This window comes from Centruroides sculpturatus, unplaced genomic scaffold (assembly GCF_000671375.1).
Source record: "Centruroides sculpturatus isolate CEXI.00-Female unplaced genomic scaffold, Cexi_2.0 scaffold2434, whole genome shotgun sequence".
Classification (NCBI taxonomy): Eukaryota; Metazoa; Arthropoda; class Arachnida; order Scorpiones; family Buthidae; genus Centruroides; species Centruroides sculpturatus.
Window position 1 is genome coordinate 6,865 of NW_019386559.1, and position 15,220 is coordinate 22,084.

At 30.7% G+C, this 15,220-nt stretch overlaps 1 protein-coding gene across 1 annotated transcript; it reads left to right on the top strand.

The window, feature by feature from the left end:
* Positions 1–6,582: 6,582 nt before the first annotated feature.
* On the top strand, positions 6,583–14,223 carry LOC111615307 (alpha-tocopherol transfer protein-like). Its single transcript, XM_023356728.1, has 6 exons — positions 6,583–6,696; positions 9,378–9,468; positions 11,652–11,894; positions 11,963–12,156; positions 13,464–13,577; positions 13,846–14,223. Exons 2-6 carry the CDS (start codon positions 9,381–9,383, stop codon positions 14,197–14,199), a joined length of 993 nt encoding a protein of 330 aa, XP_023212496.1. The 5' UTR covers positions 6,583–6,696; positions 9,378–9,380; the 3' UTR covers positions 14,200–14,223.
* The last annotated feature ends 997 nt before the right edge of the window (positions 14,224–15,220 follow it).

A 15,220-nucleotide genomic window follows, 5' to 3' on the forward strand; every position in this document is an offset into this window, starting at 1 on the left:
AAAATTAAAATTTTGTTTTAAATTTTCAATGAGAGTTTAATAAACAATAAAATAGTAATTGAAGAATTTATGATGTAGAAGAAATAAAGTCTTATTCAGTTCTGTCATGTGAAATGATGAGGAATAGGGTTTCTCATTTCCCGGTCTTTTGCTTGTCCAGCGATTCCGGGATAAAAGTGAACTGTTTCACGATATTCCAAGAAATTCCGAAATAGAATTAGGCCTAATTATTTTTAAGGTATACAAAATATCATGAAATCAAATGATATAATTAGTTTTCACTTTTTTAAGTCATTTAATACGTTCTGCAACCTCCAAAATCATATTAATAATGCTGTGTAAGATATAGGCTATATATTAAAAATTGCTTTTGAATTACCTACAAGTTTTCACAAATAGAAAAAAATTTATGAACAGTGAAGATCTTAGTGAAGTTCTTTCCCAACTCCGTCTCGTTGAGTTGGTTTCCGTGTGTATCACGATTCGATGTAGTGATCCAGGTTCGATGGAAAGCACACCTCCACACTCAAATTGATAATATTTACAGTTTATTTACAGATTCTATATGTAGAAAGTACAAGTTCGAAAACATAATATATATATACAGGATAACAATGCGTAGTGACTCACGTACTAGATTGGTTTCTGAGAACTTTTAAACTTTGAAGAGGCCTCAGTCAGCCTGTGGAGTTGGCTCAACTGCACGGTCAGCCCAGTCTTCACACTAACCCGTCTCTATGGTATTTACCAGAGGAGAACACTCTCTCTACGCTCAGCGGGCCTTCTAAGTGCCTGAGACTACCGTGTATCAGTCTCTTGCCCTTCTCTCCCTCTCTCTCGTTCGCCCCGCAATTTAAGGGTTTTTTAGGACGGGGACTTCCGACCAATCACAAACCTTTCTTGCCCGAACAGCTCACAGTCGGGTCCTACGTCATCCGACGAGAGTGAATCTTACACTCTCGTCCGCCACTTGTTTACATTTAGTTGTTTACCGTATGGCAAATGGTCTATCGTCTAACCACAGGTGGGTCCAATTGACAAAGTCAGCGCTTCCTTTGTTTTCACTCTGTTTACAAGTCAACACATTACAAGTGGTATTACCCGACCGCACGTGGGTCCAATTGACAAGGTCGCGCCTCTTTTGTTCCCACTCTGCTAAAAGGTCAATACTTTACATGAACCTTTGCTGGAAACTGCATCCAACAACAACAACAACAAGATGGTTTGAATTGAGTTGAAGATTTAAAAAAAAATGAACTTAGATCAAACTTCTAACTTAAAAGGTAATTTTCGTTTTTTAAATAAAACATAACACAAAATTTTATTGTAAATTTTATAGTAAAATTTTAAAAAGTAAAGATGGTCAATACTCCGATCACTCAATCTGATTCTTATTTTAGTAACGAAAGGTTCTGCTATTTCCGATTCAATTCATGAAAATGGAATTGTGTTTAATGCATTCAAGAAAAGACAGATGTTATGTGTTTTTTCAACTTCAGCCTGGAATATTTTCTAGTTCGTTTTCAAGATTGTAGTACTTTCTGCTCCTAACACAATGAAGTGCTCTAAATTAAGACACATGGCGGGTTTCTTCATCTTTATTTAGTTGACTAAATAAAGATGAGGAAACCCGCCAAGTGTCTTAACTTATAGCACTTCATTGTGTTAGGAGAAGAAACAAATTGCAAAGCACGGTTTCATATCATTAAAAGAAAATTGCAGTACTTCCTTCGCTTCCTAGTATTCTTGATTTGTCTGCCTCGGCTGCTTTAATAGCGGCATCATGCTTAATTCGGCAATTCATTTGGGTTTAATAATTAGTTTTTAAAGAAAAACTTCATACTTGCAGACTTCGTACTCGTTTGTATTCTTACCCAATTTGCACAACCTGGCATAATGCAGTTATTAAATTTTTAATAAACGGGTTAAAAAACCTCCCCGGATCACAGAATCCCGTATTCATTCTATGTCAGAAGAATTTAATACAGTAGAGCGTCGTTTATCCGAATGAATTGGGGACTGGGGTTGTTCGGATAATTTATTTTTCGGATAACCGATTATGCACGAAAAAATATATTAACCTATCCCGTGTTTAAATTTTTCTCCGTTGCGTGGCGCTTCGCGTTGAATTTTCGTTGATGGTCTAAAGTCGAAGGTTCGTGCCCGGTAAATTAAGCCTAACATAAACTTTTTAAAATAATAATCGTGGCTATCGTATCGTTAAAAATGATTTCTTTATGTTTTACAAACGAAATAAATACATTGAAAAATATAAAAACAAAAAAATTTCNTATATATAATGCAAATTAATTTTCTTTCTTTTTATAGAAGCTGTAGAATTGAAATCTTTATTTATTATTTAACAAATAAATTATTAATGCTTCCTTGAATAAAATGCATAAATTATCATAATTTTACCTATATTTTTATATGCATTTTTATCACTTACGAAATTTATTCTTATCCATTGTTTGAAATTTATATCATACACGCAACTGAGACTTGCAACCCAAGATAAGTATTTTAAAGTGAACTTGCAATGCATCATAAAATACTAACAATGCCTTTTTACAATTGAAAAAAATTCAGGACTTTCAGTTGAAAGACGAAGAATAACATATATTATTAATACATTGCTTTGTTAGCATTACTTGCATTACTTAGTATTTAAAACAAGGAGGCTTGAAAACTAAGTTGTCCTTGAGACCCACCAAGTGTCTGATCCTCTACTACAGCGTTTCTCAAAGTGGGCAATAACGCCCCCTTGTGGGCGATGAGTAGATCTAGGGGGCGCTGGAGGCAGGGTATTGAACGGTGACCAAAGGCAAAATTGGGGCTGATAAGAGGAAACATTGCGTTTAATGGTTTCCAGATGTTTTGAACAATGTACAGTAAGGACACAAAGTGTGAGATTCATAGAAAAGTTTTCCTAAGAATATTTCCAATCCTTTCTCACACAAAAGAAAATGGGTTAGGGGGCGTTGGGTATAACTTTATGGAACAAAGGGGGCGGTGGATCGAAAAAGTTTGAGAATCACTGCTCTACTACCAGCAGACCATCAGTATTGATGAAGATCCAAATAGTTGGAATGCTTAGCAATTCTGGGTTTTCAGAGTGGCAAATCGATGCTTCTTGCTGACAACGTTTAAAATTAGAAGTTAAGAATCTTAGTTTTTCCTAACTCAATTTGTCTTAATATATTACTTGTTCTGTTACAAAACGTCAGATTTAAAAAGTCGTAATTAAAATAAATGTGATTTCATTTTTCTTCACTTAAAATCATATAAAGAATCACTTAATAATAACTATAGTGTGAAGTATTCTTGTATACGCTTAACTTTCGAAGTATAATATATAATATTAAACGAAAGCTAAAAGAGAAATTCATTATCTTAAATAAAATGCTTTCGTTCAAACATTAAATTGTTATTTTTTGACAGGCAATTGAGGGTCCAGAAGATCCATTAATATTGACAGCAGTTGGACTGATTGACAGAAGCAGATTGGATATGATGAAAATGTATTTTTTCTCTACGAACTTTACATAATCTATTTTCAAAATTAAGTATTATATTAGTTAAATTTTAAAATTTTTTAAATAAATTGATAAAATTTTGTAAAAATAAAGGAAATTTATAAAAAAATTAAAATTTTGTTTTAAATTTTCAATGAGAGTTTAATAAACAATAAAATAGTTATCGAAGAATTTATGATGTAGAAGAAATAAAGTCTTATTCAGTTCTGTCATGTGAAATGATGAGGAATAGGGTTTCTCATTTCCCGGTCTTTTGCTTGTCCAGCGATTCCGGGATAAAAGTGAACTGTTTCACGATATTCCAAGAAATTCCGAAATAGAATTAGGCCTAATTATTTTCAAGGTATACAAAATATCATGAAATCAAATGATATAATTAGTTTTCACTTTTTTAAGTCATTTAATACGTTCTGCAACCTCCAAAATCATATTAATAATGCTGTGTAAGATATAGGCTATATATTAAAAATTGCTTTTGAATTACCTACAAGTTTTCACAAATAGAAAAAAATTTATGAACAGTGAAAATCTTAGTGAAGTTCTTTCCCAACTCCGTCTCGTTGAGTTGGTTTCCGTGTGTATCACGATTCGATGTAGTGATCCAGGTTCGATGGAAAGCACACCTCCACACTCAAATTGATAATATTTACAGATTCTATATGTAGAAGGTACAGTACAAGTTCGAAAACATAATATATATATACAGGATAACAATGCGTAGTGACTCACGTACTAGATTGGTTTCTGAGAACTTTTAAACTTTGAAGAGGCCTCAGTCAGCCTGTAGAGTTGGCTCAACTGCACGGTCAGCCCAGTCTTCACACTAACCCGTCTCTAAGGTATTTACCAGAGGAGAACACTCTCTCTACGCTCAGCGGGCCTTCTAAGTGCCTGAGACTACCGTGTATCAGTCTCTTGCCCTTCTCTCCCTCTCTCTCGTTCGCCCCGCAATTTAAGGGTTTTTTAGGACGGGGACTTCCGACCAATCACAAACCTTTCTTGCCCGAACAGCTCACACTCGGGTCCTACGTCATCCGACGAGAGTGAATCTTACACTCTCGTCCGCCACTTGTTTACATTTAGTTGTTTACCGTATGGCAAATGGTCTATCGTCTAACCACAGGTGGGTCCAATTGACAAAGTCAGCGCTTCCTTTGTTTTCACTCTGTTTACAAGTCAACACATTACAAGTGGTATTACCCGACCGCACGTGGGTCCAATTGACAAGGTCGCGCCTCTTTTGTTCCCACTCTGCTAAAAGGTCAATACTTTACATGAACCTTTGCTGGAAACTGCATCCAACAACAACAACAACAAGATGGTTTGAATTGAGTTGAAGATTTAAAAAAAAATGAACTTAGATCAAACTTCTAACTTAAAAGGTAATTTTCGTTTTTTAAATAAAACATAACACAAAATTTTATTGTAAATTTTATAGTAAAATTTTAAAAAGCAAAGATGGTCAATACTCCGATCACTCAATCTGATTCTTATTTTAGTAATGAAAAGTTCCGCTATCGAGAATGCCCTTTCCGATTCAATTCATGAGAATGGAATTGTGTTTAATGCATTCAAGAAAAAACAGATATTATGTGTTGTTTTTTCAACTTTAGCCTGGAATATTTTCTAGTTCGTTTTCAAGATTGTAGTACTTTCTGCTCCTAACACAATGAAGTGCTATAAATTAAGACACTTGGCAGGTTTCCTCATCTTTATTTAGTTGACTAAATAAAGATGAGGAAACCGGCCAAGTGTCTTAATTTATAGCACTTCATTGTGTTAGGAGCAGAAACAAATTGCAAAGCACGGTTTCATATCATTAAAAGAAAATTGTAGTACTTCTTTCGCTCCCTAGTATTCTTGATTTGTCTGCCTTGGCTGCTTTAATAGCGGCATCGAGCTTAATTCGGAAATTCATTTGGATTTAATAATTAGGGTTTTTAAAGAAAAACTTCATACTTGCAGACTTCGTACTCGTTTGTATTCTTACCCAATTTTCACAACCAGGCATAGTGCAGTTATTAAAATTTTAATAAACGGGTTAATAAAAATTCTCCGGACCACAGAATCCCGTATTCATTCGATGTCAGAAGAATTTAATACAGTAGAGCATCGTTTATCCGAATCAATTGGGGACTGGAGTCATTCAAATAATTTATTTTTCGGATAACCGATTATGTACGAAAAAATATATTAACTTATCCCGTGTTTAAATTTTTCTCCGTTGCGTGGCGCTTCGCGTTGAATTTTCGTCGATGTTAAGCCTAACGTAAACTTTTTAAAATAATAATCGTGGCTATTGTATCGTTAAAAATGATTTCTTTATGTTTTACAAACAAAATAAATACATTAAAAAATATAAAAACAAAAAAATTTATACTTTAGAAGTTATCTAGTATCAAAAATGTTCGATTCAGCATGACACACAGTCCTCAGAAAAACACCACACAAAAGTGACAGTGCTGCCAGCTAAAACACATACACAAACATAAAAAATATTGGAATAGCCCAAGATATAGCCAAAGATTGCAGCGCCAAAGCACTAGCGAAAATTTAAATTTGCCGACTGGAATTTTTTCGGATAACCGACTTTCGGATAAACGACGCTCTACTGTAATACTTTATTTATTACTAGTACATTCGTACTGGAGGGGATCGTCATCGTCACGCCTATAATATAGTATTAAAATATATGATATTGTAGGAATTAAATCCATTTTACGTTGTAATGTATAATGTCGATTGCATTGTATTCGTTGCAGTTAATTCGGGGTCTGTAACTAGAAAAACAGGTGGCTGAGCCACTTCTAAATACTTTGGAGCCATTCCTGACCGTCGTTTTAAATGTAAAAGTTATGCTACTATATTATAATATAAATAATTAATTTTTACCATTTAAATTAAGAAATTTTTATAACGTTTTGCACACATATTATTAAAACTAAAAATTTACTTTTTTTCCCGTATAATAGCAATTGAAAGCTGTCTCGTGTACGTATAAAGGATTGTAAATTTTTGTTAACGTATCAACTTAAGTATAGGTAGATAAAAGTTACAGTATACGTGACGTCAAACATCAATTACTCTTCTATTGGATATTAAAACTGGTTAAATGACTTCAACATTTTATTTAACGTAAAAAAGTTTTGTAAAGAGAAAGGTGAGTAGACACGTTTAATGTGTATTGCTTGAGGTTAGCAATAATAAATATTAAAACCTTGTAAGTGCTTTTTAGATGTTTTATTTTATTTTTTTAACTGACCTCTTCAAAAATTAAGACGTGTTTACACATTCCATATATATACTGTATGTATGCATAAGCATGAGCATGAATTAGTCATAAGTTTAAGTTTAAATATTAATATACAGCCATAAATGAAGTAAAATAGATCACATTCTATACGGAAACTCCTGTGTAGATCAGTACAGCCTTAAGAAATATATACGCAAACTTGTACAACTCTTCTGAGTGTTTCTCTAATAGTTTAGAAATGATGGCGGTTTTTAAGTTGAGAAACGTTTTGTGAGTTAAATACTTTAGTTGTTTTTAAAATATTACGATAAGCTAATACTCGAATGTATCTTAAAACGAAAAGGAATAGAGTTGTTTCGTAAGAAACCAAGTTTGTTTTCAGCGATGTAAAGTACTGTAGTAATGTATAATGAATTAAAAAGTTAAGTCTATACTACAATGAATATAAAATAGGTCAGTAAAATATGAAAAAAGTAAATAGGACGATGATCTAAATAAATTTAAAATATAATATTTAATAAAAAAACAAAGTGGTAATGAAGAAAATCAAAATAATAAAATTGCTGGCAGAGAGCCAAAGATGTGTGACTTTGTTATGCAATCTTAGAAAGTTCAATATACTGTCCTTACTTCATTTAATTTGTTTTTTCATCCAAGGTTATATTATCTTAAATATTTTCTATCCCTGAATTTCGTTTTTTTTTTTCACAAATAATTATAATGTATGTGTCTGTAGAGTCTGACCGTTATACAGGTGCTATTGAGCGACAGTTTAGACGAATGACAACTTTGAGTTCTGTGTAAGACGTCGACAGAGATATAGACAACATTACGTATAATTTATGTGTACAAATGGTACATAAAACATAACAGTTTTTACATCCAGAAAACTTCCAACTTCAATACGAACGAGTTGAGAAACACAGAGGAAGACACACTGTAACATAGATGTGAAACCGATCTTCCAATCGGGACGAGAAGGAAAAAATGTAAATTTAATGCCTACGATAGTCCTAGAGCAGACTTCATCGATGGTATAGCAGAGTTGACCATTCTACAACAAACTTTTTTTTGAAGGACGTTGGAAGAACATTTACCTCCTTTTACTTTTACTTTTACTTTTCCGGCTGTTTTATATATAACAGAGGGTAAGTATGGCAATCGGTCAAGAAAAGGCCTCTCAAAATTTTTACATTTTTGGACTCGAAATCTTAAAATGTTGAGTAATGCAAAAAATTGCGGTTTCTTTTTTGTATTTTCACCCTGTTTAAAGCTTAATAATTCCGGTGTTTTTCGTCGAAAATTTCTAAAATTTTGCAGCTAGGTTTGATTATTAGGGTATTTCATGCTGTTAAATTTTTATGATTAAATGTCTTTGGAGTGGGGGGATAAAGGTGATCGTGCCGGTCTCCAGTAGGATCGAATTTAATGACGATTTTACTCGTTATTAGCATTTACAATTTTTAAATAAAACCTATCCCTACCTTCAAAATAGACTTTTTGCTATTTTATAATAGTTTAAAATAAAAATTTTCCTTTTTTTGTATACTAATTTCAATACATTAATGTCTTATTTTAAAATATTTAAAATCTACTTTTTAATTTTATTTAAACGATTATTTTTATCTGTAATTCTAAACAAAATGTAATAATATACAAATATTTAAAATAATACAAAGCCGGTATAAGCCATGAAAACAGTTTTCTGTTTATGTATACTTAAAAAACTTGTTTTAATTATTTTAATTAAATACAATTCTACGTAAATTAATAATATTTAATTAACAATTTACTTTTTCTATTATTTTTAACTACAATTTTAATCATATTTTTAATTCATTTAATTTAAATTATATCCTCTCCATTTCATGTTAATAGTGACTTCCCCTGTACTGTACTGTACATCATACTTTTCCTTTAACAATAGATACACAGATTATTCATTTATTTAATATATTATTTAGATTATATTGAATAGCCTTTGTATTCGAGTCCATCTACATATTGTATTCAGAGTAGTGTATCAATACTAATAATAAAACTTAATTGTATCTTTGTTAAGATTCAACGTACGATTTTATAAAATTTCCTGTTAAACCGCTTATTCAAGCTATAAATAATACATTATTGCTTTGTATGATCGATCGGGTTAACTTATATTTACATTAGTATTTCCGTTATCATTAATATAAGTAGAAATCTAATTAAAATTGCTCTATTTTTTATTGTTTTTTTTGTACTATAAACATATAAATCTGAAGGTTCGTGCCTTGTAAATTAAGCTTCAATTATTAATTATAAATTTTAATTAGAGCTTTTATTAAGAATATAAGTAATAAATCTGAATAATTTATTCCTTTTGTTATAAAAATGTAATTTGAAAAAGATTTATGAATGTGTTAACAAAGATAAAAACTTGTTTCAATTCGAGTTTATCCGCTTAAAGAACACTAAAAAAACGTTATTTTTCCATCTGGAATATTAAATAACCGTATCGAGATCGCACTAAAGTAAACTTAAAGTCAACTTTAGTAACTGATGATGTTTTAATTTTAAATTTAATTAAAAGTTTTATAATATATCATTAGCAGATGAATATTAAAGATTCAATATTTCCGGAAGAGAAAGAAGAATTTCCTTGGGATGAGAAAACCCTTAAAGCTTTTAAAAAAACTATAAGTAAGTAAATACTTCATATTTTTCTTTCAAATTATAATAAATGCAAACATATTTATTTTAAATAGTATTTTCTATAGTCATATCTTAATATATATAAAACAAAATGCTGAGAATTACCATATTTATTGACTAAAATCAATATTAACAGTCTAAATTGTTTAAGAAATTTTATATTTAAAATTTACTAGTTTAAAATTAATTTTCTTTAAATTAACCCATTATTATACAGTCTTTATACGTTGCATTCTTGTAAATGATAGCATTTGTTTACCTTGTATACGGTTACAAGGTAAACAAATGCTATTATTGTATACACTATTATATACTTATTTTTAAATTCTTACATTTATTTTAGTTAAGCAATAGAAATCTGTCAATAAAGCAAATATTTCCTTACTTACAACATAGTTATTATTTCAGTTTACTTGAAACTAAATGCTCCAGTAATGTTATAATATTTAAACATTGAAATTTTTAAACGTCACTTTGATTTACATGTGTGTGTACTTAAAAGTCATTCATATTACTATATTTTTTATGATAATATTAGTTAGTTTTTTATATTACACATATGAATTAGTAGTGTAAATGTTATGTAAATAAATTCCTAATTTATTTCTATAAAAACATTTGCAATTAAATTATTAAAACTTCAAACACTTTTATTTACTTTAACCTTTAGTATCCCCGCTCTGTTATACATAAAACAGAGGAAAAGTATGAGTTTTCGAACCTCAATAATAATTTTTGTCAAAATTTTATCAAATTTTGCATGGGGTTTGGGGATTTAGGAGATTAACTTTGTTAAATTTCGGTAATTAAAGATCAAGGGGGTGGAGAGATAGAGGGTGTGATATGAGTACAGTCAGACTTAATGAAGATTTTACTTGTTGTTAGCATTAAGAGTTTTTTTTAATGCAGTATAAAGATTTATTTCTTTTATCAAATTTTATATAATTATATAACGTGACATAAAAAGAAACCGGATTTCTCTGGCAAGGTAAAAAAAAGAAGAAATAGGTTACTATTTCTCCAATGTTATTGTTATATAATCGGGTTTGTTAGTTTAAACTCGGACATAATAACAATTTTTAATGATTATATAAGATAAAAGAAAGAAAATTAATCCACATATATGTTACCTCTAATATGAAATTTACTATTTTTAATATATATTTTACATTTCTAATTACAATAATTAAAATTTTTTAAGAAAATATTTATTTATTCTTACAAAAACATTCTTTACACTTTTCTAGAGTTTATAAAAGGCTCGTAGTGGTTCCTACCCCTATAAATTAATGTTATTTTTAACATTAAAGAATAAATCTTTAACACTGTATTTTGTTAATAAGCACTCTATCATATCGTACATCCTAGTATTATCACATCACATCTCAAAGTGGCATCAGACATTTCATAAAAAAAGATTTGGCTGGGGTTTTTACAGTCGGCCGCCAACCAGACACCAATCTTCCCATTTTTTCTAACCTGGACTGAGGTACCTGGCTTAGCAAGGATTTGGCAATGGCCTAGCACCTGGGCTCCTAGAGACTTACTACAGGCCTTAAGCGACAGATGGTCGTCTGCTATTTACAGATACCGCCACGCCTCCTACGGCAGCCTATTCCGGAAAACCCTCCTCCACTGTGGCACTAAAGTATTAGCCCTCCTCCACTGTAGCACTGTAAAGCCCTTGTGGCCCTTCTCCACTGTGGCACCGTAAAGGGTAAACCTTGCAGGGTCCCCTTTACGGGTGCTCCCTTGTGGAGGAGAACTACAAGGGAGCGTCGACGAAAAAACGAACGTAAAGGGGACCCTGCAAGGGGTCCCCTTTACGTTCGTTTTTTCGTCGACGCTCGACTTAACATGCTCCACTACGTGAAAGTGAGCGAAGGGTAGAGGTGGATGAGCTAAGAGGCCATTCTTTGTAACTGAACTATATAACATAAATTTAATTATACGAGATTAAAGTTAATCCAACGTATAATGGAGATTAATTTCGTTTTCTATTAAGTAAAATTATTCATTTATATTTCATAGAAATCAAAGAAATTTTCATCCGCTTTTATACTAACGTATAGGAACATTTAAAAATATAAATACGATATTTTTAAAGCATTTTAATACTAATTTTAAAAACGTATCGAATAAATATATGTTTTCCCTATTATTTAAATTAGAAGATCAAGGGATTAAATGTCGTATGGATGACATTTTTCTTCTGGGTTTTCTTCGTGCTAGAAAATTTGACTTGCAGAGATCGCTTCAGCTGCTCAAGAATTACTATAACGTGAGAGTAAATTATCCACAATACTCTAAGGATCTTCTTCCCTCCAAGTTGGAGCATGCTTTGAACCTGAAGATTTTGCAATTTCTTCCGAATCTTGACCAAGATGGATGTTATATTTACCTTTTTCGAGTTGGTAAGTAGAAATCTATTTATTATTTAATTTATCAAAACTGTGTTTGTATTCTTTATATTTTCATTCAGCCAATTGGGATCCTTCTGTTTCCAGTGTAATCGATGTATGGCGTTGTGTATTGCTTTACCTGGACTTACAATTGAATTTTCATCGAACTCAAGCTAAGAAAATCGTTTGTGTTGTAGACACAGGAGGAATGAATTTGTCACATTTCTATCATTTATCACCCAGAGCCATAAGTTCTTTAGTAATGCTTGTTCTTGTAAGTACTTTCTTGTAATATATATCTATGTATACATAGCGATAACATGTAGATATAAATTAATACTGTAATATATATTATCAGGTAAATAGTATCGAAGGGTACACAATTTCGTGTCTAAATTTTCTGATTCATTAGTTAAAATAATAATAGATAAGGTGTATCAAGCTATTTTGTTAGTATTATAAATGATAATGGCATTATTCACAAAAAGAGAAGCAAAAATTCTAATGGAATTAGTGATTCCATTAGAATTCTCTTGCTGATCTGGTCTCAATTATTCCGCATATCCTACATTATAATCGTCTATATGCTAGCAATTTTTGAAAATGTTAATGTCACACATACTGTTTTCCGGTTTATGCAGGCTTTTGGGATGTTTACCTTCCGTTATTTGTCATTTTCGTTAATACGGCGCCACTTTGAGCAACTAATGGACGGACTACACAATGTATACTATATAATATACTTAATAAACGTTAATTGAATATACAGGAGTAGACATTTAAGATTAAAAGAGAAATATCGTCAGAACGAAGGGGTGTGGGGGAAAAAAGGTTTACGATAAATTGTTTTATTTTTTCAAGGAAGCAGGGTAACAGGTTTACTTATTTTTTTTTTATTTTGAGCACGTTTTCACGGTCTCGTCAAAGTTGACTTGTTATTTTCAAATGAAAAATTATATTTTTGTAGTGACAGAGGAAAGAAATACAAGTAAATTTCACTTGAAAGGTTTTTCTGTTTATCACTTACTTTTGACAATATTTAAATTTAAAGGAAGGCTACCAACACATTTTTTTCAGAGTATAATTATAATACTTTTATTAGCAACACATAAAAATTCAATTTTAACTTAAAATATATGCTCTCCATCTTATATTAGTAGTAATGGTTTGCCACTATGCATCATACTTTTCCTTTACCAATAAAGTCGAGCCGGTTATCTATCTAACAACTTCAGGGAAAAGTTTTTGAATTGAAATAACATGATTTCCGATTTGCAACGGAAGTTCCTATATAGTTAATTGGAGCCACCCCTAAGACTTACACATTAGGTCAGGTATTTATCTATCTAACTCCTTTGTAGAGATTAAAGAAAGACTGATGACAGTGGGAATTTATAGGTTTACAAATTTTCCAAATTGCAGCCCAATAATTATATAATAGACCTATATTATATATACAAGTTTTTATAGAGTGAATATATAGGCTAATTTAACTACTTTATAATAAAGAAATTCTCTTTAAAGACAATTACTGCTGACATTATAAACATTTTAATTATGCTTTAAATATTTTTAAAACAGAAAGATTCTTATCAAATGCGATACAAGGCGATACATTATGTAAACATGAATGTCGTAATAAAAGCTATTTTAAGTATTTTACTTCCACTTCTACCAGACAAACTCCGGAAGAGGGTAAGTAATGGCAATTTTCTTATTAATTTATAAACATAAAAGAATATATATGTTATTTTATAACGTGTTATATATTTTTTCAACCCCAAACTTTAACAGGTTGTTAAACTTTTTTAATGTAGTCTTCTATTTCTCAATTTACTCACAAGCAGTTACATTTTTACTTAATTTTTAATGTTCTATCCATTTTAACTTTACATAACTTACTTTATTGTTTGTATACACCTGGTCAATAAAATAATTTATGAAAATAAAATTCAAATTACAGGTACATTTGCATTCGGATGTGGGTACTTTACACGAATTCATCAGTCCAGATTGTCTGCCTTTGGAATTAGGAGGTAATTTACCGAGTTTCGATCCTACTGAAGCCAATAACATGCTTAGATCTAACGAAGAATTCTTCCGAACAAACGAAGAATACGTGAAATTGTACGAAGAAGAAACAAATAAAAATTTCAGCCAAGGCAGATTTAGATACGTCGGTGAAGACTTAGAAGATGAGAAGATTAAAAAATTTATAGAAAAATCAGAAGAAAAATTTAAATGTCATACTGATAACCCAGAAGCATTCTTGGCTGCTTTAAAAGAAGATTCTGAATTTGAAATTACACATCTTTAAATCAGTTTTGACTTATGTAAACAAAAGTAGGTACTAGTTAATCAGATACTGCTTCCATTTGTAAAACAATCTCTAAAACCTATGTTTAGGATTGAATGTAAGTTTTATTAACTAAAATTACATAATAAATGATTTCTCTGTAATTGCCATCATTATGATAAACGGTCACAGAAAGTTTGAATCTTAACAGACAAGGAAGAATTTACAACTTAACGAAAATTTTAGTTAGGAACTTTCTTTAAATAGGCTATATTTAATAATAATAATACAACTAGATATAGAATTGCATAATAATCTATATAACTAAAATTAAAGTTTATACATTAGTTAATAGTTAAATCTAACAGTTCTCAGTCTAACAATAACTAACTAGAAAAAAAATTTCAATCCTGCATCTGATTGCTTCCTGTTAGTTTGGAAATTGTTAGGATTAGATAGAATTGTATTAAGGAATAATTTATCAACACAGGATTATTCCAATCAATTTTTTACTGTAATAGAAAAAAATAGAAAAAAAATAATTAAGAAAAATTATAAAAATAAAAAAAATCTATATTCTAATCGGATTATATTCGTCTCCTGAAAGTTTTCTTGGAATTAATAAATATATTAAGCTAACGTTACTACCAAATAATAAAATTAATTTAAAAGTTCTGTCGAATTTGTATGTAGAATTTACAGATGAATTAATCTTTGTACAGTGGGTTAGTCAGGTATGGTGCTATCACGATATAGTGGAAAATAAACATGGGAAATCTTTAAAGTATTTTTCCACGCATTTTTCTCATTACCGTTTCGGAAAAACATTTTTAAACAGTTACGTCTAGTAAAAAAAATGTATTTTTATTGTCACATAATTCCTTCTCTATGTGAATTTTTTTTTTCGGTAGTTTTTGGATATAGGCCTATACGAGAAATTCTTTTGCGGATATAGCCGTTGTTCACCAGTGCCACACGATCGCTCTTGACGAATATATCCGGCGATTACTGCAGAGTGGTTAAATTTTACAAATACGCAAGC